A 25916-nucleotide genomic window follows, 5' to 3' on the forward strand; every position below is an offset into this window, starting at 1 on the left:
CTTTGGTGTTGCAGCAAAATAGAGGTAATCTGTATACAAACTACTACAATTTTAACATTCCATTCCCTATCTTGCTTGGTCACTCTAGTCACCTAATACTCTATGTCCTTGTCACAATACAGTACTCCAGGAAAACTGTGGCCAACATCTGGAAAAACGAACCATGAAATTCTCAAACTCCAACTGTTAACATCTACTCCGGGCTAATGATGACAGAGAAAAACATAGGCAAACTGCAGGCCAACCTTGGGGAGATAGTTTCTTCAGAGATGCTCTCTACTGAGCATCCCTGATATCCAGGGAACATGGAAGGTAAAGAGACAAAGGTGGAAGAGCTCCAGACACATCCTAGCAAACAATGCCTTAAATTTCCCAAACCATTTCTACCAAGTTAACACTGCAGCACGTTAACCTCATACAGATACTGCTAGAATGAAAATCTAAGACAAATACTCTGGTAGGAGAAAGATTAAACTCCAGAATTCTATCAATCAGCTGGTCTTACTTCTGTTTATTACCAGAAAAGAAAAATTTGTCTTAGTTCAGACTGCTAAAACAGAATACCATAGACTGGGAGATGAATTGACAACCATTTCTCTCACAGTTCTGGAGGCTGGAAGTCGGGGTGCCAGCATGGTCAGGTTCTTGGTGAAGGACTTCTTCCTGGTTTACATACAGCCATCCTCTCAGATTCTCACATGGTAGAGAGAAAGATCATTTCCTATGTCTACTTTATAAGGGCACTAATCCCATTCATGAGGGCTCCACTTTCACGACCTAATTACCCTCCAAAGATCCCACCTCCTAACACCCTCATGTTGTGGGTTAAGATTTCACCATATGAATCTGAGTGGGAGGACATAGTCAGCCCATAATAATGTTTTCAAGAAGGTACACAGAGTCCATGCACAGTGGCTCACACCTGTCATCCCAGCACTCTGGGAAGCTGAGATGGGCTGATTTCTTGAGCCCAGGAGTTCAAGACCAGCCTGGACAACATGGCCAAACTTTGTCTCCACCAAACAAATATAAAAATTAGCTGGCATGGTGGTGTGTGCCTGTAGTCCCAGCTACTTGTGAGGCTGAGGTGGGAGGATGGCTTGGGTACGGAAGGTGGAGGTTGCAATGAGCCAAAATCGCACCACTGCACTCCAGCCTGGATGACAGAGCAAGACCTTGTCTCAAAAAAAAAAAAAAAAAAAAAAAAAGCACATAGAAAATATCTCAAAAGATACACATCAAACTTTTAAGAGGAATTATCTTTAGGGAGAAAGATGGGAAAGGGTTTGGGGAAGGAGAAACATTTATTGTCCACTTCTGTAGTGTTTGAACTTTTTTTTTTGCAATGCATGCATTGTAATGTACAAAGTAATACATTATTTTATAATGCATTTTAATGTAAAATTATTAAACACAAAGAACTCTTTAATAGGTATCACAAAAATTAGGCAGAAATTTTCCCCAGATGAAGTGATAATTAATAGCTCTGACCATGAATGAGTTCTTCAGTCTGACCAGCACTCAATAAAAAGCAGAGGTGCATTCAGACTTAGGTGAGGTGCTGTAGGGAATGTGGAAATAAATGTTACCATTGTCACTGTCTTCAAGGAATTTAGTCATCAGCTGGAGGGAGATTATGGATACACCCACTTGAGTACACACATGACTCTAATAAGACACAGAGAATACGGGGTACAGAATAGCAAGGGCCAAGGAAGTTTCTTGAAGAGGAAAGGTTGCTGTGAACCATACAGGCAAGAGGGCTCCCGGCCAGGGCTGGAGCTCAGAGTGGAGGCAGTGCGGACAGCTTGGGTTTCCTGCAAACTTAGAGTGAACCAATAGGTAAACATGCAACACAAGGAAGGGCTGAGACTCCACAAATGGCCCAGCATTTCTGACTTCAGTCCATCTGTTTCTTAGGATGCCTAAAGACACAATCTTGTGACTAATAAGGCAACTTCACATACATGGTCAAAAAGTCTAAGGCGTCTGCAGAAATTTAAACCTGAATGGCAAAATTCTTATCAGCCTCACCCAGTAACAGGTACCCATCACTGAATTATGTCATTATCTGAGACTTCTGAAAATTCAGAGGCTTGCAGCAAAGAAGTCAAAATTTAGAGCTCAGCAAATTCCCTTGAAGATTAACTAATAAAAATACAGAAGAAATAAGAATTGTAGGAAACAGATGTATTTCTCAACCAGAGGATGAAAAGGCTAAGATTCAGGTTTTCGGGAAGTATCACATTTTTTACATAAATTCATTGCGTACTTTATACACATTGTCTGTTTCCCCAAAAGAGGTTACATGTGAGTAAGGAACGTGTATTAATAGAGTAATTATGTCGCTGTACAGCTAAAGAATCTAGAATGGCACTCTAGTACCAAGCACCTGTCATGCTTTCAGAGTAATGCTTGGTTCTCGAGAATCCAAAAAAGCAAGCTTGGGATAGACTGTTTCCAAGTTACAACATCAACCACACATATTCACAAGACAGTAACTTCAGTGCAAACGAAACATCATATTAAAGGCATATTCTAATGACTGAAATGCTAATGTTTCTGTTAATTTTGTTTATTCAAAAATGTCAAAAGAAACTGTCCATTATTGGACTCCCCTTTTTTTTTTTTAAGTAAGCAACCAATGGTAAACATCACCTTGCATTTTATAAAATGTCTTTATCTCTGTCTATCTGAAAATGTGTTGTAAACATTCATTGTTACTTACCGTCATCTTCCCAGCATCCTTTCCCCTTTGGGGAAACAGCTCCATGTGGTTCCGGGGAGAGATGCCATGCTCTTACATCCCTCCACACTCCACACTCCAGTTCACTGCTCTAGACATTTGAGTAAAGCCTGGTAAATCACAGCCTTTCTCCCAAACACCCCTAATATTTCCAACTGGAACCAGAAAAAATGGAAGGTGGTGGAGAGTGAAGCCCAGGAGCAGAGGGCAGCCATGTTTCCTGTCATCTAAAAGACTTCCTACAAGGGGCAGAGACAGAAGCCCACTTACACAAGGTCGCTAAAAACAAGAGACAGAGAGATGAAAAGCCTTAATTTCTGCTGTCCCAGGGGCCCTTCACTCTTTCTTCAGATTGGCTATTTAGCCCTTCCCTTGATCATCCAAGATACTCCATTCTCTTTCTCCCAAAGTCCTAACATAAAATGCCTTCCTCCACCCCACCACAATTCTTCTGCATTAGGCATGCCAATGATATCCTCCAACTGCCAGTCAGAGGCCCTCTGAGCTGTGGATGGATGGAGCTGATGTGTTCTGTACATATGGCTTCCAGCTCCTCACCAATGTTTGGGGACACCTCTTCTGAAGGCAGCCATTCTAAGGATCCAGTTGGCCATGACCTGGTATAAAAGGATCTTCCAGGTCAATCAGAACCCCATCTCCATACCCAGCCTTACAGACATCTGAAATAGAGGAAACAAGGATATTTGGTCATTTAGCAATGAGGACAAAAGACAAAGGATAGGCAAGAGCTGGGGTTGGAACGACAGTATGCCAAAGCCACATGTGAGCTGAGTCAAGGAGGACCAGATACTAAGTAGAGGGTTCCAATGAATGAGGCACATGGCCCATTAGAAATATAAGTAACGCCTCCAGCCCCACAGCAGCCACTGTCACATAGATTTTTCAGGGCTCATTTGCATGAAACTTTGTAATAACTCTCTTGTATGTATGTATTTATTTTTTAAAGACAGGGTCTTGTTCTGTCGCCTAGTCTGAAGTGCAGTGGCACAATCATGGCTCACTGTAGCCTCAGCCTCCTGGGCTGAAGCAATCCTCCCACCTCAGCCTCACAAGTAGCTGGGACTATAGGTGTGCACCACTGTGTCCAGCTAATTTTTTTTTACTTTTCAGAGACACAAGGTCTCACTATGTTGGCCAGGCTGGTCTTGAACTCCTGGACTCAAACAATCCTCCCACCTCAGCCTCCCAAAGTGCTGGGATAATAGGTATGAGCCACAGCTCCCGGCCTCTCCTTCTTTTACCCTCATCTCCACCACACACCTCTTTGTTGTTCAGAGAACTCAAGTGAATCTGTATTCCTTACAACGAGAAGGACCTAACCAAAAATAATTTTCTATGAATGATTTTTTTCACAGAAGTCAATCATTAGACATATACCAAATATTTAGCTCTGCTGTTACCTGGACCCCTGTCCACTGGATTACCATTGAATATGATCATGTCAAAAGTACTGGTGAATTTGCAGCTTAATAATCAAAACTATCTTCTTTAATTGACTTGGTATCAAAAATCAAATGCAACTTAAGAAACTATTTGGCCGGGCGCGGTGGCTCAAGCCTGTAATCCCAGCACTTTGGGAGGCCGAGACAGGCGGATCACGAGGTCAGGAGATCGAGACCATCCTGGCTAACACGGTGAAACCCCGTCTCTACTAAAAAATACAAAAAACTAGCCGGGCGAGGTGGCGGGCGCCTGTAGTCCCAGCTACTCGGGAGGCTGAGCCAGGAGAATGGCGTGAACCCGGGGGTGGAGCTTGCAGTGAGCTGAGATCTGGCCACTGCACTCCAGCCTGGGCAACAGAGCGAGACTCTGTCTCAAAAATAAATAAATAAATAAAATAAAATAAAATAAAATAAAATAAAAATAAAAGAAACTATTTAACATCTACCTAGCATCAATTTTCTCTCCTAATTAGAAAATTAAATTGAATGGTATCACTGAAGATGGAAGTTAAATAAAATTCTAGATAGCTGCGTTGCATTGTTAAATTTAAAAATATACTTTGCATCATTTTCAGTTTGCTTTTATCATGGGGCATGTTTTATTTTTAAAGTATACAGAACTTTACAAATGCATTATATATAAATTAAATTTCTACCTTTTATCATCCTATAATAGAACTTTCTCATAGGTCCACTTTGGTAGAAAACTGCCAAAGGGGTTAACTGTGTAAGTGAATTTAACAACAGCAACAAATAGAACCATCTGAGACACCAAACACCCATCAATAGGCCCTTATGATGACAACATTTGGGGAAATGAAAAACTTCCTAAGTCTACAGTACTTTTTTTTTTTCTGTGACAGAGTCTTGCTCTTGTCACCCAGCCAGGCTGGAGTGCAATGGTTTGATCTCGGCTCACTGCAACCTCCGCCTCCCGGGTTCAAGTGATTCTCCTGTCTCAGGCTCCGGAGTAGCTGGGATTACAGGTGTGTAGCACCACATCTGGCTAATTTTGTATTTTTAGTAGAGATGGGTTTTCACCATGTTGGCCAGGCTATTCTTGAACTCCTGACCTCAGGTGATCCACTTGCCTCGGCCTCCCAAAGTGCTGGGATTACAGGTGTGAGCCACTGCGCCCGGCCTACAGTAGTTTCTGATGCCTACAACAGATCTGCCATCTGTTTCCAGACAACTACCAAATAAAAATCACAGCACTATGGTGTTGGTAGCTTTTACAGAGTATTTTCTGCTCTTTCTCTCTAATCTACCACTATTACTTATCTAAGAGAGCAGACAGAAATAAGGTACTGATACGTGCTACAGCACAGATGAAACTTGAAAACGTTTTGTTAAGTGAAAGAAGTTAGACACAAAAAGGCCACAGATTACATGATTTAATTTTTAGGAAATGTTCAGAAAAGGCAAATCCATAGGGTCTGAATGTAGACTAATAGTTGCCTGGGGCTGGGGGAAAGGAAAATGGGAAGTAACTGCTAATGTACCTGGGATTTCTTTGGGGAGTAATAAAAATGCTCTGGAATTAGACAGTGCTAATTATCACATAACTCTGAGTATATTTTAAAAACTGCTGAATGGTATACTTCAAATGGGGTATATTTTATAGTATGTAAATTGTTCTTCAATAAAGCTGATATGTGTGTGTGAGAGAGAGAACACACATGCAGACAGAGTCAGGAAAAGGATAAGAAGGCAGAAAGGTCACATACATTTTTCCTCTTTTGCTTACACAGGCAGTCCCCAAATAAAGAGTAATTGTATTCCTTAAATTCAGTCATAAATCAACTCTCAATTCTATGAGATTTTCTCACAGAAGAATGGAGTGCCTCAAAAGTAAGTGACTGACTTAGGGAAAGAATTCTGGTGGGGTGGAGAGAATGAGGAGTGTAGACAAAGGCTAGGGGTGGAACAGGAGACAAAAAGGGGAATGGGGATCAAGAGAGGTTCGTTATCTGAAGTGACTGAGGAAGCAGAACCTGGGCTCCCAAAGAGCGAGGGGCAGGAATGGGGGCTGGGCCAGGAAGGGGGATGACTGCATGGTGAATAGTCAGAAACTCTGGGAGCATGAGGCTTCCATCTGCGTGTTCTCCCATGCCTGCATCACTCACCTCAGCGACTGTGAGATTTCAGCCATTGCTGAGGTGAGAAGAATCTGAGGTAGAACAGGAGCAGGAATCCAAGCTGACTTCAGAAGCAGGGGAGAAACTGGGTCTATAGTGGTGAAGAGACAAAGGAGGGAGGGGAAGGAACCAGAGGAGAACTACACCTAAAAAAGTAAAGCAAGGCCGGGCGCGGTGGCTCAAGCCTGTAATCCCAGCACTTTGGGAGGCCAAGACGGGCGGATCACGAGGTCAGGAGATCGAGACCATCCTGGCTAACACGGTGAAACCCCGTCTCTACTAAAAAAATACAAAAAATTAGCCGGGCGTGGCGGCAGGCGCCTGTAGTCTCAGCTACTCGGGAGGCTGAGGCAGGAGAATGGTGTAAACCCGGGAGGCGGAGTTTGCAGTGAGCTGAGAGCCGGCCACTGCACTCCAGCCTGGGCGACAGAGCGAGACTCCGTCTCAAAAAAAAAAAAAAAAAAAAAAAAAAAAAAAAAAAAAAGTAAAGCAAAGATTCTTCCACCCCTATGGTGAGAAAACTATGGAAGCCATTTATATGCGAAAAGTAAATTGAGGGTATAATCTAGGACTATGTGTAAAGACCCCAACAGACTTTCTCTCAATAGCTTTCATGAATGACTTGGATATAAAATGCTCTTTCAGATTCAGATTTCACAAACAATGGTAGTATAGTTACTGTGTGCTAGGGACCACACCTCTTTCACAAAGAGTCCCAAATAATGCATAATTTAGGGATACAGCCTGAAGAGTAGATGAGGAAAATAATGGGTAGCTATTAAATCCCTGTTAATCCTCTCTGTAAAAACTCATTCCACCATGCCAGAAGCTGTTCTCTTTCCCTCGGGGCAGGAAAGTGTCACCTCTGAACAGAATGTTAGATGTGTGAAGAAGAGCCCTATCATGATTTAGACGGTGAGTCCAGGTGTGAGATGGCATATACTATATCTTGAGCAGCCCAAAGCAGACTTTCTGTTTTAAGGAGAGGTGTCCTCAGAGACCTGCGGCCTAGCCTCTTCAGTTTTGCTGCAGTGGAAAACGCAGCAGCCACGACGAGGCTCAGGTCCCAGCCTCCTCTCTCCAAGTTCCAGGGGTCTTTAGGTTACCTACCCCTTAAAATGACAGGGGTGTGTGTGTGTATGTGTGTGTGTGTGTGTGTGTGTGTGTGTGTGTGTATCAATCTTTCCCTCTAAATTACTACAGCAGGCCAGGCGCAGAGGCTCACACCTGTAATTCCAGCACTTTGGGAGGTCAAGGTGAGTGGATCACCTGGGGTCAGGAGTTCGAGACCAGCCTGGCCAACATGGTGAAACCCTGTCTCTACTAAAAATATAAAAATTAGCCAGGTATGGTGGTGGGCACCTGTAGTCTCAGCTACTCAGGAGGCTGAGGCAGGAGAACCACTTGGACCCAGCAGGTGGAGGTTGCAGTGAGTCGAGATTGTACCATTGCACTACAGCCTGGGCGACAAGAGCAAACCTCCACCTTACTACAGCAATAATTGCCTGTACTAACTTCCTGGCAGTTGTATACATATATAGTCTCGTGTAAATAGGTTTCCTCTTCCTAATTAGATCATTCTAGGCCATGTTTTATAGATTTCTTTACACATTCAATAAGAGGTTGGCTCTGTTCGTTCACTAAAAGTCAAATGTTTTACACACACACACACACACACACACACACACACAGTAGTCCCCTTTACCCTGGGTTTCACTTTCCATGGTTCAGTTACCTTCAGTCAACCATGGTCTGGAAATATGAAATGAAAAACTGCAGAAATAGGCAATTCATACATTTTAAATTGCATGCCATTCTGAGCACTGTGATGAAATCTTGTGCCATCTCGCCCCATCCCGCCTGGGACGTGAATCATCCCTTTGTCCGGCAGACACACAATGTAGACGCTCCTCCCTGTTAGTCACTTAGCAGCCGTCTTGGTTATCAGATTGACTGTCGGGTAACCCTTATTTGACTTAATAATGGCTGTGGGCTGGCAATTCAGATATGCTAAAAAGAAGCCACTGTCAAGTGCCTCCTTTAAGTGAAAAAGTAAAAGTTCTAAGAAAATTAAAAAAAAAAATCCTATAATGATAAGGTCTATGCTAAGAATGAATCTTCTATCCGAGACATAGTTAAGAAGGAAAGAAATTCGTGTTAGTTTTGTTACTGCACCTCAAGCAGAAATGCACTTTTCTTGTCTCGTAGTAGAATCAACACGAAATAGGGGAAGATGTAGTCTTTAAAAAATTTTGTAACTGTTTTCTTTTTACTTCAAATAAAAAGCTGGTTTCCAAAAAGTCCAGCTTAGTTTGAATCACCACATGTTCCATGATACGAAGGCAACTGGTCAGAGGTCAGGAAAGCGGGCCTGCCATCACGGGATGCAGGCAATCATTTACAGAAAACATAAAAACTACTTCACAGCGCTAGTTAACAGGATTGACCAATGCTCTCCTCAGCTTCCTTCCAAACTGTAAACAGTAACACCTCAGAAGTGGGGACGTACCATCTATTATGTTTTCACTGCACATTCCACTTTAGGAATAAGTATATATCTTGCCAGTCTGTCACATATACAAAAGATATATATTTCAAAGACGTAGTATAAAAAATGTAAAGCATCTTATTAATAACTTTTAATGAGGATTGCATAGTAATATATTTTGGATAGCTATAAATATTTTTGGATATAAACATAAAATTTTGGAGTATACGACAATAGTCAATGTTAATTCTAATATTATTTTTTTTGAGATGGAGTCTGGTACTGTTGCCTGGGCTGGAGTGCAGTGTTGCAATCTCGGCTAACTGCAACCTCCACCTCCCAGGTTCAAAGGATTCTCAGCCTCCCAAGTAGCTGGGATTATAGGCGCCCGCCACCATGCCCGGCTAATTTTTTGTATTTTTAGCAGAGATTGGGTTTCACTAGGTTGGCCAGGCTGGTGTTGAACACCTGACCTCATGATCCACCTGCCTCGGCCTCCCAAAGTGCTGAGATTACAAGCGTGAGCCACCGTGCCCGGCAGTTCTAATTATTTTCTTAAAACATATCTAAGTCTTAAACTTTTACAAGCTGAAGAGTTGTTTCTTATCACTCAGCTTGCCTAAGGGGGAAGCTTTCAGATGAAGCTTTTCTCTACTTGGAGAAAAAGCTGCTGCTTTCAATCCTGCCAGGTGCTCCAGGTCAAGTTCTCTGTACTTCCTCCTGATCATCAAGCTGATGTTTCTGGCTACTAAGGAGCTGGAGGTGGTGATGAGTGACTCACACATGAATCAGACTGATTTTCAAGCAGCAGAGTTTAAGGAAAATGGAAGAACTAGGCAGTGGAAGTGACCAATTCCAGGACAATTCATTTTTGTAATGATAAGCTGGTACTTGACAAGTGATCACAGGCCTGATTTCTACATTAAAAAAAAAAAAAAAAACTGGTATAGCCAGGCTTTGTGGCACACACTTACAGTCCCAGCTACTCAAGAGGCTGAGGCAGGAGGATCACTGGAGATCAGGAATTCAAGGCTGTAGTGAGCTATGATTCCACCACTGTACTCCAGCCTGGGCAACACAGAAAGACCCCATCTCTAAACAAACAAGAAAACCAGTCGACATGGTGCATACTATACAGAGATGCTATCGCCCCTGTGAAATGTCTTAGTCTGATTCCCTAATACCAACTGGGTATGCTACAATTCAATTCAATTCTGACACCATCTACCTACCATTATTGTTAAATCCCACAGGATAAAGGGCTTGGTCCCACAAGACTGCCCCCACATCAGATGCCAGTTCCAAGTCTCAGGCCACAGGCTATAAATTCAGGGGTTCCCAAGAACCCCCTCAGGTTCAATAATATGCTAGAACAACTCACAGAACTTAGGAAAACACTTTCCCCTTTATGTTTACCAATTTATTATAAAGGTTACAACTCAGAAATGGCCAAATGGAAAAGTACACGGGGCAGGTACTGGGGTGGGGTGGGGCTTCCATGTCCTCTCAGGGCACCCCACCCTCCCTGCACCACCTCCCCACAGATGAGTGGATGGTGCTGAAAGTTCCAATTCTCTAATCGCTCAGTCTTGGGTGCACAGCATCATCCTGAGGCTAGCTAGGGATGGGAGACTATCCCTACCCAAAGTCATGGAATTAGCACAAACTCAGGTGCGAGAAAAGGGGCACCTTATGGATAACAACAGACACTCCCATCACTCAGGAGACTCCATGGGTTTTAGGAGCTCTATGCCAGGAACCCAGAACCAAGACCAAATATATTTCTTACTACACTGCATTGAATTAAAAGCAATTCCAGAGGGTGAATAAGACGAAGACGAGTAAAGTAAAAGTTATAAAAATGTTTTTTGGCCGGGCGCGGTGGCTCAAGCCTGTAATCCCAGCACTTTGGGAGGCCGAGACGGGCGGATCACGAGGTCAGGAGATCGAGACCATCCTGGCTAACACGGTGAAACCCCGTCTCTACTAAAAAATACAAAAACAACTAGCCGGGCGAGGTGGCGGGCGCCTGTAGTCCCAGCTACTCGGGAGGCTGAGGCAGGAGAATGGCGTAAACCCGGGAGGCGGAGCTTGCAGTGAGCCGAGATAGGGCCACTGCACTCCAGCCTGGGCAACAGAGCGAGACTCCGTCTCCAAAAAAAAAAAATAAAAAATAAAAAAAATAAAAATAAAAAATAATTTTAAAAAAAAATGTTTTTTAGGCCAGGCGCAGTGGCTCACGCCTGTAATCCCAACACTTTGGGAGGCCGAGGTAGGCGGATCATGAGGTCAGGAGATTGAGACCATCCTGGCTAACACGGCGAAACTCTGTCTCTACTAAAAATACAAAAACTTAGCTGGGCTTGGGGGCGGCCACCTGTAGTACCATCTACTAGGGAGGCTGAGGCAGGAGAATGATGTGAACCTGGGAGACGGAGCTTGCACTCAGCTGAGATCCTGCCACCGCACTCCAGCCTGGGTGACAGAGCGAGACTCCATCTCAGAAAAAAAAAAAAAAAAAAAGTTTTTTACAACTCACAGATAACAACCTAATAATAGGAAGTATCTGTCAATTGGGTGAAAATTAGTAACGAGTAGTTTACCTCACCCTATTTCCTTAGATACATAAACCTTGAAAGCAGCTTAGTAAAGGGCACAGGTGGTGGTTCCACTATCAGTACAAGATGAACTGCACCATTAAAAGATGAATTCCTGCATCTTTTGTAAATCTGCCTCAGAATTCAGACTGAAGCCTAGATTAGATTGTATCTACCAAAAGCCCTAGAGGGACACAGGAAATGTGATATGTACATTTTTATGGCTCTAAGCAAAGCTTTAGAACATGCATGTTCAGTAGAAACCCCACAATAGCACTCACTCCTGTTGGGCCTATCACTGTATCACTGCCCTATAAGGGACAGGAAGATATCTCCCTTTTCTCAAAGTCAAGTGGTTAGCCTTTCCCAACACTCCCAAATGAAGTGGATTTTCTTTTTTTTTTTTTTTTTTTTTTTTTTGGTGAAAAGAGATATGTATATTTACAATTAGCCAGTTGGACTCCGTTTAGATGATCCCAATTTTGTTGGCAACATCCAAAGCATCATAATCAGGAGCCAGTGGAACATATGCCTTCTTCTCTCCATCAGGCCGAATCAGGGTGTTGACCTTGATCACATCAATGTCTTAGAGCTTCTTCACAGCCTCTTTAATCTGGCACTTGTTGGCTTTAACATCCACAGTGAACACAAGCGTGTTGTTGTCTTCCATCTTCTTCATGGCAGACTCAGTGGTCAGCGGAAACTCGATGATAGCATAGTGGTCAAACTTGTTTCTCCTGGGGTTGCTCTTCTGAGGATATCTGGGCTGCCTCCAGAGTCGCAGTGTCTTGGGGCTGCTGGAAGGTGGGTGACATGCGGATCTTCTTTTTTTTTGTGGCTGTGGACACCTTTCAACACTGCCTTCTTGGTCTTTAAAGCCTTCGCTTTGGCTTTGGCTTTAGGAGGGCCAGGAGCTTTCTTCTTTACTTTCAGTGCCATCTTCTGAAAAGGGTCCCAATTGTATCTTTAAGGTAACTCTGTTGGGTTTGAAACTTTATTTCTTCCTAGACTTGAGCTTGGTTCAGATGAAGTGGTCTCAAACACCGAAGGAAGGGGACCGCATGACCATCAGTACTCTGTATCAGTCACAAAATGTGATCCCCAAGTCAGGGCATCACCTGGCCTGTTGGATATGTAAATTATCATCCCCACTCAAGGTCTACTGAATCAGAAACTTTGGGGGTGGGCCCAGCATCCCGTGCTTTAACAATCCCTCCACTTTTCGAACCACTGAACCACTATTCTATTCCAGACACTACTGGATTGTTCTGTAACTCCTGCTATCAGCATATAGTTTTTTAGAGGGCTCAGAGATTTTTCTGTCCCACAGAATAAGTAAAAGAATAAGTAGGATAAGATAATTTCCTTCATTACCTTCCTCCAACAGATGGTTTTCCTGGTATCTTGTAACTTCTTTTTTTTTTTTTTTTTTTTTTTGAGGCGGAGTCTGGCACTCTTGCCCATACTGGAGTGCAGTGGCCCGATCTCGGCTCACTGCAAGCTCTGCCTCCTGGGTTCACGCCATTCTCCTGCCTCAGCCTCCCGAGTAGCTGGGACTACAGGCGCCCGCCACCTCGCCCGGCTAGTTTTTTTGTATTTTTTAGTAGAGACGGGGTTTCACCGTGTTCTCCAGGATGGTCTCGATCTCCTGACCTCGTGATCCGCCCGTCTCGGCCTCCCAAAGTGCTGGGATTACAGGCTTGAGCCACCGCGCCCGGCCATATCTTGTAAATTCAATGAATACAATTCCCACCCCCTCCACCCAATATCATTTAACCTGGAAGCAGCATCTTTCCTTTTCAATAACTTGCCATGGTTCCTCATGGTTTCTTCTAGACCACAGGATGCATTCCTGAGAATTCCAAAGATCTTTTTAACATGTTTGAATTACCTCACTAGCAATATTCTCTGCCAATGAGCTTTACATCTTTTTTTTTTTTTTTTTTTTTTTTTTTTTACTTTACTGAATACTGAAAAAGAATATACACTGCAAAGTCAGTATGCCTTCAGCCACTTAGCAGCAGTATGCCCTTGGGCAAGTTATTTAATCTCTCTGGAACCTGTTTTGTCATTTATACAACGTAGATAGTAATAATCTCTCTCATATGATCGTTATGGGATTAACTGTTAATATATGCAAGTATTTCCCACAGTGCCTGGCACACAGTGTAAGTACCATATTGAGTATTTGCTATTATTATGACTACAGTTATTGAGGGACCTAGATAAACATCCTAGAAAGGTTAAGACAAATGATGGATAATAAGGACAGCTGCAGGCTCTCCTCTCAAACTGTAGGAAAAGACCACATGCAAAGAACAAGGAACTGTTCTAGTTTGCAAACAAAATGGTCCTTTAAAAAGGAGATAATACATAGCCTGGAATGAGAAAGTAAAAGACTCATGATCTAGAAATCGCTTTACTAGCACAAGCCAGGGTTATGATTTCCATAAAGTTCCATGTTAATGAATGGTAATGAAGCCCAAATTCTAGAGTGACTGATTAATCATTCATTCAGGCAAACTCAAGAAAGATCTTTAAATCAACACCACTCAAGAGACAAATTATCCTAAAGCAGTTAAATAGTTTTTCTGTAGCACATAGTTAGCTGTACCTCCAATGTCCATTCTCCTCTTCCTCTTTTCTGTTATATTCCAATTTTTCTAGCCAACTTGTTTGGTTGAGACTGACCAAACTTTCACTCTAAGGGTTGCATCCTGTTTAGAAGTTAACGGCACATGAGATTCTCCAACTCCAGTGGGAGACGCACATGACCCAAGTCATGATCAATCACGCCAGTGAGACTGATATATCTGGGCCATGAAAAGCAGAGAAGCAACCTCTTTTCTGCTGGATGTCCACAGTCCAAGGGGGCCTGGGACCTGGGGTAGCCATCTTGGGACTACGGGATGGAGCCTGCTTATGAACAGAGCCTGCACTAGAAAATAAAGCCAGAGCAGAGAGAAAGAAACTAGATCCTGGTCACACCATTTAAGTCCAGGAGTAAGTCTTGTTTGAAGACTGAATTTGCCTACTGTGTGACCAATAAATCCTCTTTGTCACCTAAACCACTCTGGGTTAGGTTTCCTTTGTCCACAATAAAGACGACTCTAAATGATGCATGCTTCATAATCAGATTCCACTATAAAGGCAACAAAAATGTGAGTTATAGTTGGAATTAACAGTAAACTTAACTTCTCAAGTCGTAATTTTGATTTACTTATCAAAATTAAAGACATTAAGAAAAAAATTCATTTGGAATAAATTTCACTTGAAATTTCATTTGAAATCTCAAAGTACAGATGCAGGACCTTGAATAAACTCTGTTTTGATCCTTGGTTTACATATATTCAGTACAGCTGAGTTTTCAGACCCACAGAATACTTTCCTGATTTTCAGGGCAACTTTTGGGTAAAACACTCCTCACCCCCACCAGGGCCATGGAGAAAGTGTGCTCTAGGTGTTCACCAGCAACAACGGAATGAGGAATCACAAAGTAAGGACATGTTCCACGAACTGATGAACCAATGGCAAACTTACCTGTTACTGTATTAAACGTGCCTTTACCAGATTAAGCTATTGCTTTTCAGATGTAAAATCCTTGCATGTGATACTAACCCATCTTGGTACAGGTCAGGCCAGTTAATGTATCACAGGCACTAAGTACACAGGTAAATTTGTATATTTTTGAGTATAAGGAATAATATGCTTCGAGATTTTGATATGTAAGATTTGTCAAAAAATAAAAGAATTCTTACAAACTTAGGGCAGCTGTTATTGAATTGCTATAAATAACACTCTGTGCTCTGAATAATTTTGGCCATTAGAGTTGACAGCTCTCCAAATATGGAACTGACTACCTTACAAAATGGTCAGCTGGCTCTCGCAGGACACATTTAAATAGAGGTGAGACAATCTTCGAACAGGACAGTGTCATGGGAACAGGGTGGATGATTTTAAGGGGCATCCTGATCTTAGGCATCCTGGGCCTCTGACAGGCATGAAGGACTCACCTGCCAGAGCCTTGATGCGGGACCGCTCAAAGAGCCGCGCAGAGCTGTTTTCATTGTCCCAGTCATCAACATCCCAGCGGTTGTTGACATCACTGTACTGCTGCTGGATCTCAATGTTGTCATAGTCTGTGGCTACTGTGGTCGTCATCTTGAACTGTCTCAGCTGCTCCTCCACATCAGCTCCTTCTTAGAGTTCTATGAGAAAGAAGAGGAAAAACATTTAGACGTCTAAAGTACATACAGTCCCCACGGAACCTACTGGGATAAGACTGACTAGAAAGTAAGAGTGCTTGCCAAGAATAGGTCTTCGGAGCAACGCTGGTTTCAGATTTTAGCACTGTCTCATAATAGGTGTGTGACCTTAGTCAAGTTACTTAGTAGCTCTAAGCCTCAGTTTCCCCAACCATTAAAGAGGGAAGATACTTCAGAGGTTGTTGAGAGGATTGAATGACATGATGGATGCCCCCAAAATAGTGGGTTTATTCCTTTTTTCTAAAGTTTAAACTCTGCAATTTAAAAATGTTATTGGAGGGCCGGGTGCAGTGGCTCACGCCTGTAATTCCAGCACTTTGGGAGGCTGAGGTGGGCAGATCACCTGAAGTTGGGGGTTCAAGACCAGCCTGGCCAACATGGTGAAAACCCGTATCTACTAAAAATACAAAAATTAGCCGGGCATGGTGGCGCATGCCTGTAACCCCAGCTACTCGGGTGGCTGAGGCAGGAAGAATTGCTCGAATCTGGGAGGTGGAGCTTGCAGTGAGCTGAGATCACGCCACTGCACTCCAGCCTGGGCAACAGAGCGAGACTCCATCTCAAAAAGGAAAAAAAAAAAGAAATGTTATCGGAGGTAGATCAACACCTATGTGGGCTTCTGAATGAACTCATTTATTCCTATAGTGTATCACCATAAATTATAATCTTTAGGCCGGGCACGGTGGCTCAAGCCTGTAATCCCAGCACTTTGGGAGGCCGAGGCGGGTGGATCACGAGGTCAGGAGATCGAGACTATCCTGGTTAACATGGTGAAACCCCGTCTCTACTAAAAATACAAAAAAAAACTAGCCAGGCGTGGTGGCGGGCGCCTGTAGTCTCAGTTACTTGGGAGGCTGAGGCGGGAGAATGGCGTGAACCCGGGAGGCGGAGCTTGCAGTGAGCTGAGATCATGCCACTGCACTCCAGCCTGGGAGACACAGCGAGACTCCGTCTCAAAAAAAAAAAAAAAAAATTATAATCTTTAAGCTTCTCCTGGAAATTCATAAAACGTTATACAAGAGAACTAGCAGATCATTTTATCTAAACATCTCACTTACATATTAGAAAACTGATGCTTAAGATTAAGATGTAAGGCCAGGCACAGTGGCTCACGCCTGTAATCCCAGCACTTTGGGAGGCTGAGGTGGGTGGATCACCTGAAGTCGGGAGTTCCAGACCAGCCTGACCAACATGGAGAATCCTCATCACTACTAAAAATAAAAAATCAGCTGGGCGTGGTGGCGCATGCCTATAATCCCAGCTACTCGGGAGGCCAAGGCAGGAGAATTGCTTGAACCCAGGAGCTGGAGGTTTTGGTGAGCCGACATCATGCCATTGCACTCCAACCTGGGCAGCAAGAGCAAAACTCCATCTCAAAAAAAAAAAAAAAATTAAGATGTAAGTATATGGCAACCAAGGACAGTACCAGTGCACAGTAGATGCTCAATACACGATTGCTATTCTTTATTCTGAACTGATGAGCTTTAAACATAGCTTCTCCCTTCAGTATAGCATTATTCACTCATTGAGCCAAAATACAATGAAGACTTACTATTCACTTGTGCTGCACCAGATGCTAGGGATACAAACTAACACAATAAGGACCTGGCCCTAGGGAAACTTATATCCTAGTGGTAGGAGTTGGACAAAAACCACACAAGAAAAGGCAAGACAGTTCAAAGAAAAAAATGACAGCAGAGTCATGTGATAGAGGGAGTGACTATTTTTAGATCTGGTGATCAGGGAAGGTCTCTCTGAGTGGGTCCTGAAACTGAGAACTCAATGTCAAGAGGAATGAATCACACACAGATCAAGAAGAACAGTGTTACAGGCAAAGGAAGCAGCATAGCATGCGGGAGGAACAGCAAGTTCAGTGTGGCAGAGTCTAGCGGGCAGTGGGAGAGACTCGGAGACAAGGTTGGGAAGGGATGTGGGCGAGCCCAAGTGTGACGGGAAGCAACTGCAGGATTTTAAGCTAATAACCGACACCACCCTTGAGTGTATTTGTAAAATATTCTTCCCAGGGCTGTGTGGAAAAACAGATTCTAGGCGGCAATAATGGAAGCAGGGGCCACTTGGAAGGTTACTCCAGAAATGATGGCGGTGCAGCTCTGGGTGGAGAAGTGGGGATGGTTAAGAGGTGGATGTGCTTAGAGGTGGACGTGCTTTGGAGGGAGAACTGACAGGAACTGGTAAAGAACTGACTAGAACTGCAGCATTGAGAAACTGAGCTAGTGCTATGCCTGAAGCCTGTGGGTGTGGTTAAATTCCTGCATATTTTAAATTTCACTGTGGGGAATCAGGCTCAGTCAGGCATATAAAGCTATCTAAGTAAGTTGTTAACCTGCAAACAAAGAAGAAAGGAAGAAAAAGACCACCTCCCTTTTAAAGTGGTATGAAGATATCCCAAGAAAAAAACATGTGTTATCAACATTTTTTTTTTTTTTTTGAGATGGAGTTTCGCTCTGTCACCCAGGCTGGAGCGCAGTGGTACCATCTTGGCTCACTGCAACCTCCGCCTTCTGGGTTCAAGCAATTCTTCTGCCTCAGCCTCCTGAGTAGCTGGGACTACAGGCGTGAGCCACCATGCCCAGCTAATTTTTGTATTTTTGGTAGAGACGGGGTATCACCATATTGACCAGCTGATCCCAAACTCCTAGACCTTGTGATCCACCCGCCCTGGCCTCCCAAAGTGCTGGGATTACAGGCGTGAGCAACCATGCCTGGCCGTTATCAACATCTTAAAACTCAAAAATTTATTGTCAGGTTTTTGTACCTGGATGCTTATTTAGTGAAAGCCTTATTCAGTGTGCACCAAGATGTGCACCTGGGCCAGAGTCAGCAGGCCTCCTCACGACAGCCTGCGTGCTAATCAAACCAGACACCACTCAGCAACACAGAAGGATCATCCAAGAGATGATTCTTCTCCCTCACATATGCCACCACACAAAAAATAAACAAACCTATATATGCAGAAAAGAAACATTTATCGTGCTTGAAATGCAGCTTTCTAAAAGTTACAGTACATAACCACACATGCCACATGCAACCGAGTTTCCATGGTAAATAAGCTGAAACAAATTAACTACACCTTAAATAAATAGTAGGTTCTTGGGTGGTACCAGCACACAACTGCCTGCTCTTTTGTCATAGCTGTTTTCTCACATGCTATCCAAGAGCATCGCTGACACATCCCACATGTTCCTGAGGAAGAAGCACCGAATCCACCTTACAACTGAGCCACAACATCTGTGACTCAAACTGTCACCCACCTCTGCTCTAACAGAAAAACCCTGAATGGGAGTAAAATCCTGGGTTCTCATCAGATAGACATACTCAATCCCAATTAAGTACATTCATGGGTATATTAGTTTTCACACCTACATTAGCAATTTATTTATGGGATTTCATAAAAACACAAAAACTTCAGAAACCTAATCCAGTCAGTATATTCCACTGAATGATCTTACAGTGGCATTTAATATTCAAAGTCATAAACCCTTCTAAAAAATGAAAATTAATATTGTCATGCAATCATCTGACCTTGAATATAGTTAACTTTCATGACTATTATCAATATCAAAGACTTTAATAAAATTCAACCTTGGAGGATTCTATCTCTAGGGAGAAAATGTGAAAGTGCTAACAGTCCCAAATTCTGAAAGTACCGAAAGTAAAATTTAATCCAATCCAACTCAAGGTGAAACCCAAGCAAGGCATGCCTCTCCCCAGATAAGTTTTAGCTATTTGGTGCCACCTGCTGACCAATGAGAAGAAACCTCCAGGGCAGCTATACCCGCGCTGCAACATCCACCGCACTTGACTCCTGCAGAAGCCCAGCCTGGCCCCCTGCCCTGCCCCGACCTGAGAATCTCTCTTTCTATCACTGAACCAACAACTGCTTTCCACAGATTTCCCCCTTTTCTTTTTTTTTTTGAGACAGAGTCTCTCTCTGTTGCCCAGGCTGGAGCGCAGTGGCATGATCTCAGCTCACTACAACCTCCCAGGTTCAAGCAATTCTCCTGCCTCACCCTCCTGAGTAGCTGGGATTACAGATGTGCACCATCACGCCCAGCTAATTTGTGTATTTTTAGTAGAGATAGGGTTTCACCATGTTGGCCAGGCTGGTCTCAAACTCTGACCTCAGGCAATCCGTGTGCCTTGGCCTCACAAAGTACTGGGATTACAAGTGTGAGCCACCTTGCCCAGCCCACAGATTACTTAATAAGTAAGTGATAATTCTTGTCTTAAGCTTAAAATAAGTCATTCAGAGAACTAAAGCACTTTTTTCCCTAATGTTCTTTCTTAATGGTGTTCCTTAAAATCAGTTATTGTTCCTGAAAACGGAAAGGTTAGGCTGGGAGTGGTGGCTCACACCTGTAATCCCAGCACTTTAGGAGGCCAAGGCAGGCAGATCCCTTGAGCCCAGGAGTTCAAGCCTCGACAACACAGTGAGACCCCCATCTCTACAAAAATGATAATAATAATAAATAGCCAAGTGGGGTGGCATGCGCCTGTGGTTCCAGCTATTTGGGAGGCTGAGGTAGGAGGATCACTCAAGCCAGGGAGGTGGAGGTTGCAGTGAAACATAATCATGCCACTGCACTCCACCCTGGATGACAGAGTCAGACTCTGTCTCAAAAGAAAAAGCAAACAAAAAAAAAAAAAAAACAGAAGTGGGAAGTAAAAGAATCCAAATTATCCACTAGTCTGTGTACAAAATAAATACATATATATATGCCAGTCACAGTGGCTCGCACCAGTGGCTCACACCTGTAATCTCAACAATTTGGGAGGCCACAGTGGCCAGATCACTTGAGCCCAGGAGTTTGAGACCAGCCTGGGCAAGATGGTGAGACGCCCTCCCCACTCCTCTTCACTGTCTCTACAAAAATTAGCTAGACATGGTGGCACGTGTTTGTAGGCCCAGCTACTTGGGAGGCTGAGGCGGGAGGATCACTTGAGCCCAAGAGGTCAAGGTCGCAGTGAGCCATGATTGCGTCACTGCACTCCAGCCCAAGCAACAGAGTAAGACTCGTCTCAAAAACAACAACAACGAAAAAAGCAATGCTCTGAGTTCTTCTTTTTATTCAACTGTTTCACTCAAGTGTCCAGAAGTTGTTACTAGAGACAGACATCTTTTTTCTTCAATATTCTCCATCTGTCCAAAGACAATGTCCTTTGTCCAAAGACAAAACTGAGTATTTACAGTGATAGAACCCATTATTTTATTTTCAAAGCAATTTCAAGGCAAAATATCCCTCGCTCCCACCATAGCCATCGTGGAAAGGTCCCTTCTAGGCACTCAACAGCAGCAAGGGAGTGATGTGAGGGTGAAGAAGTCAGAGTCAGGACAAGAATATGGAAGAGTGTGCCCATGGCATGGAGACTCCAAACTCCAGTATGCTACAAACATCATCATCCTCTAAACCACTTCCACACGGGACTGGGCCAGCTGTGAGGACAGTTATATCACACATACAGGTGTCCCAGGAGGTTATCTAAAAAGGGCTGGGTTTTCTCCAGGTGCTATTGGCCATGCCTCCCGTGGGCTGTGAAGTCATCTGTACTTCTTAAATAGCTGTGGGAAGGTTAGGAAGAGAAGGGAGGAAGCCTTGGCCATCTTGGAACTCTGCCTGGTGGTTCCACCATTAGGAAACCGGGAAAGGACTATGTAAGGCTGACACAAGAAAAGGGAATCTCCCCTTGAAGAGAAAGGCCCTCGTGTCTCTACTAGCAGAGCGAGGGCCTGGATTCCACTGGACTTGATCACCACAGTAGGAGCTCATTAAATAACTTTTGAATGAATAAAAACAGTAATACCCTGCATGTGATATGGGTAATGCCCATGTTTTGTGACTAGGTTTCAAAAAGATACTTGAAAGTGTCTATCTACTTTCCCCGCTCTTCTCCATTGTGGGGTGGGGTGGGATGCAGTAGGGTGTGTGTGTGGGGGTGTGTGTGTGTGTGTGTGTGTGTGTAAAAAGGAATATGTAGAAAAGCCAAGATCCTCCCCCTCAAATTACTCTTCTCTAATCCTAAATCCTATGAACTGGAATTTTCCATAAGATGCATGTAAGATGAAATTCCAGATGCTTTATTCTTTTCTGCTTCAATAAGCAGACACTAAATTCATTTCTTCAAACAGGTGGACCAAGGCAGAAATGGATATGGAAATTATTATCCTGAATCTTTGAGGCAAAGAGGTTTCTACAGCTCTGGCATGAGCTACCACAGGTCATAACCATTAGGAAAGAAACTTTCCTAATGGAAAGTTTGGCTTTAGAAGTATTCTATTAGTTCTCCTCTATATTAATTAAAATTCGTAAAGGCAATACCTGGAACAGCCCAGAGGGAAAATACTTTACCTGTTCTCCTACTTCCCAAGATGCCACACTTAAATAAGTTGCACAGGTATAAGATAAACTTGCAGGTTTTTGTTCTATGAAGAAACAATAATCCCCAGGCTCCTTTCCAGCACCCTCTTCTGTTACTCTACAAAATCTGCCTTGGTGACATCACCCACTTCCCTGTCTTTGCTGGTTACCCGGTGCTGACAGCTGCTCCCTGGACAGCAAGGTGCAGGTGTCTCCTAGCAATCACGAACTCCACCTGGCGAACACCGAACTCACAGCCCCCACCTCTAGGCCCCGCATCTCCTCCACCACTCCCTCGCTGAAGGGCATCCCCACTTCTCCCAGTTGCCCCAGCCAGAAACCTCGCAGTCACCTTTCATTTCTCCCTCTCCCTCCACAGGGTGGTCCTAAGGTAACTTGTACCTCCTGAAAATCTCATGAGTTAGTTCGAGCAGGAGTTTCTCATTCCAGCTCCTCATCTCTCATTGTAATCCCTAATCCATTCCCCTACAATGCTACCAGAAGGACCATGCTAAAATATAATTCCAGTCATTTTACCCCCTAAAAACTAAAATCTACCAGTTGGCTCCCAATGCCTTCAGAAGAATGCCGAGAAGCCTTAGGAGAGAAAATGAGATTCTCCATGAGGACTCTGTCCATCTCTCTAGCCTGGTCCCACTCTCTGTGTCGTAAGCTCTTGCAACTCCTGAGAGAGAAGAATCATGTTCTTGTCTCAGTTCCAAACCTATCACCTGGAACAGCTCTTTACTCTTCCTGCAAATCCTAGCTCAGGTATCACTACACCCAGGAACCTCCTGGAATCACTCACCACCACCACCACCTGGTCTGAATTAGGCAACCTTAGTGCCCACATGCACTCCCTCCGACACCTTATGCACCGCTGACCTGTCATTGAAAGACAGATTCATAATTACAAACCATCTATTTACTTACCATCAATAAGCCACAGCCTCTTGAGGTCACGATCCCATCATTCTGTCTTTATAACTCCTAGCAGAGTGCCTGGTAACATTAGGTGCTTGCTAATTATTTGTTTCTGAATGGGCTGCCTGGGCGGGTGGTGGAGGGAGGATTGGGAGGTGAGAGCACAGGGGCAAAGTTAATTGGAGCTGCCACTCAGGTACTATCTCCATCAGTCACAACGCCTGAAACATATACTCTTCTGACTTACATAGATCTGCTAGACACTCTGCTTTCAAGGAAGTCACATTTTTAAAATGGGGTGCTAATGAATGACTGAATATTTAATAAGGTGCCTCTCCATACATACAATAAAATTTAGATTTCCCTTTTTAATTTAGTTTTTACCCTTGGAAAAAATGTTTTTATCTGAACTACTCAGATTTCAGAGAGTAAAGCAGCAAATAGAGAACACATGGAATTTTCATTAGCACTACACATATGCACACACACATATACACACACTTCCTTAATACCCAATCTTAAAGGCTCAAATTAAATAAAATGAAGAAGGCGACCAACGTTCGCCAATCCTTTTCGAGGAAGAAAACTATATAACAATTACTTTGGCAGAATTCACAGATCCAAATGTTCTGCAAACACTTAAAACTCTCCCACTTTATTCGTAAAAGAATTGAAAAAGTGTACCCCGGATGCTGGTATGCTATCTTTAAAAAGGCCTTCTAAGGACTCTGAAGGCACCAAACTGCAAACTGCGTGTCTGAGAATTTTGCTTCAACTATCTCAATTGTTCAGTTGCCAACAAGGAGTATCTATAAGAAACAGTGGTTTCTTTTTTTAATTATATTTTAAGTTCTAGTGTACATGTGCACAATGTGCAGGTTTGTTACGTATGTATACAGATGCCGTGTTGGTTTACTGCACCCATTACCTCATCATTTACATTAGGGCATTTCTCCTAATGTTATCCCTCCCCCATCCCCCCACCCCACCACAGGCCCCGGTGTGTGATGTTCCCTGCCCTGTGTCCAAGTTATTAAGAAACCATTGTTTCTTAATAACCTGCCTGACCTATAATTACTCAGGTACATGGGGCTAGTGCCAAAAAGGGATGAGATTGCATCCCATTCAGAGTTCTCTACTCATAAATACAAAGACACACATGAAAAGTCACAGCATGATAATTAACAATACAAGAAAAGTCACAAGCATACAATGTCTGTTATTAAAGTAGCCTTCACTTTTAAAACAATCCAGTGCACTGTAGCTTTACAGGAACACATCCACTGTTTAAAAAAAAAAAAACGGTGCCTCACACCTGTAATCCCAGCACTTTGGGAGGCCGAGGAGGGCGGATCATGAGGTCAGGAGTTCAAGACCAGCCTGGCTAACATGGTGAAATCCCGTCTCTACTAAAAATACAAAAATTAGCTGGGCATGGTGGCAGGTGCCTGTATTCCCAGATACTCAGGAGGCTGAGGCAGGAGAACTGCTTGAACCCAGGAGGTGGAGGTTGCAGTGAGCCGAGACGGCACTACTGCACCCCAGCCTGAACGGCAGAGCGAGACTCTGTCTCAAAAAGAAAAAAAAAAAAAAGGCAGTATAGAGCTGCATACAGTTCAGCCAAAATTCAGAAAATCAGATCATCCTGAGAGGGAAAGTTTCTCTGAGACCTATTTATAATTATTAAATTATTAAACTCTTGTTAATGAAGTATTTTGGATTTCAAGTAATCTATAGCTGTACTAACTTTTATTTATCAGTGGCAGAGTATAGTAATATTTCTCACTATGATTATCAGATTTTCTTTCTCATTCCCTGAGTATGTTACAAGATCATAATTATTTTAGCTTCTAGGTGAGCTGTTAACATTATGAAATATTGTTTTTGTCCCTATTAACATGTGAACTCTATTTTGATTGATAGTAATATTTGCCTGGTATGTATTTTTCTATCCCACTATTTCAAACCCTCTGCAAACTAAAAATAAAATTCTAAGGCCCCCAACCATCTGAAATGGGCCCTCTTGGCCAAGGACATCCCTGAAAATCTCTTTCAAGCCATGATGGAAGGAGGTGGGGGGGTTGGACATGTCTCACTATCCCCCTGCAGCATTAACATCAACTCAGACCTTAAGTGGGATAAGAAATACTCAAAAGTCTATTCTCTCTGAAGCCTGCTACTTGGAGGCCTCATCTGCATGGTAAAACCTAGGTCTCCACAACCCCTTAACAAAACCCAGACATTCCTTTCTACTGATAAGAACTCAGAAAAAATTTAAATCTACCTACGACCTGGAAGGCTCCCCCCAACCCGCCCTTCCAGATCAAATCAATGGAAATCTTACATGTACTGATTGATGTATTGTGACTCCCTAAAATGTATAAAAGCAAGCTGTACCCTGACCATCCTGGGCACATGTTATCAGGATCTCCAAAGGCTATGTCATTGGTGTGTCCTTAACCTTGACAAAATAAACTTTCTCAATTGACTGAGACCTGTCTCAGACATTTTGATTTCACACTTCTAGACTCATTTTGTTTTAGGTATGCTTCTCTTTGTTTCAATCTAACCCAAGAGTTTCTGTCATTTAGTTGGCAAGCATAATCCATTTGCATTTATTAGGATTACTACCATATTTGATGTTTCAGTCCATTTATTTTGTATTTTCAATCATAATTAACAAAAATACGGAAACTGGGGCCCCGAGAGTTAAACAACTCGATCATGTCACACAGCTATGATGCTTTTATCGTAATATCTTTATCACTACTGAATCTTGTACCATCAGAACACAATCCAATCTTTAAAATGCAGAGGTGAAGACTAAACCCTAACACAGTTAAAAATTACATTTTGGGAGGATGGCTTATACTTTCTGGGGCATGGTATTTTATTTGCTTTCTCATTCCATCCTCCTC

At 43.1% G+C, this 25916-nt stretch overlaps 1 protein-coding gene across 7 annotated transcripts in view; it reads right to left on the minus strand.

Moving 5' to 3' along the window:
- The window catches only part of SPTBN1 (spectrin beta, non-erythrocytic 1), a 213914-nt gene that overhangs the window by 130380 nt on the left and 57618 nt on the right, over positions 1 to 25916 (minus strand). For all 7 annotated transcript variants that reach the window (XR_013402433.1, XM_077958637.1, XM_077958638.1 and 4 more), the window contains 1 exon segment: positions 15446 to 15640. Coding sequence is in view for 6 of the 7 variants with exons in the window: in XM_077958637.1 (XP_077814763.1) it covers positions 15446 to 15593 (148 nt within the window). In the remaining variant the exon portion in view is untranslated.

The sequence above is a fragment of the Macaca mulatta genome, chromosome 13 (genome assembly GCF_049350105.2).
Source record: "Macaca mulatta isolate MMU2019108-1 chromosome 13, T2T-MMU8v2.0, whole genome shotgun sequence".
In the NCBI taxonomy this organism is placed as follows: domain Eukaryota; kingdom Metazoa; phylum Chordata; class Mammalia; order Primates; family Cercopithecidae; genus Macaca; species Macaca mulatta.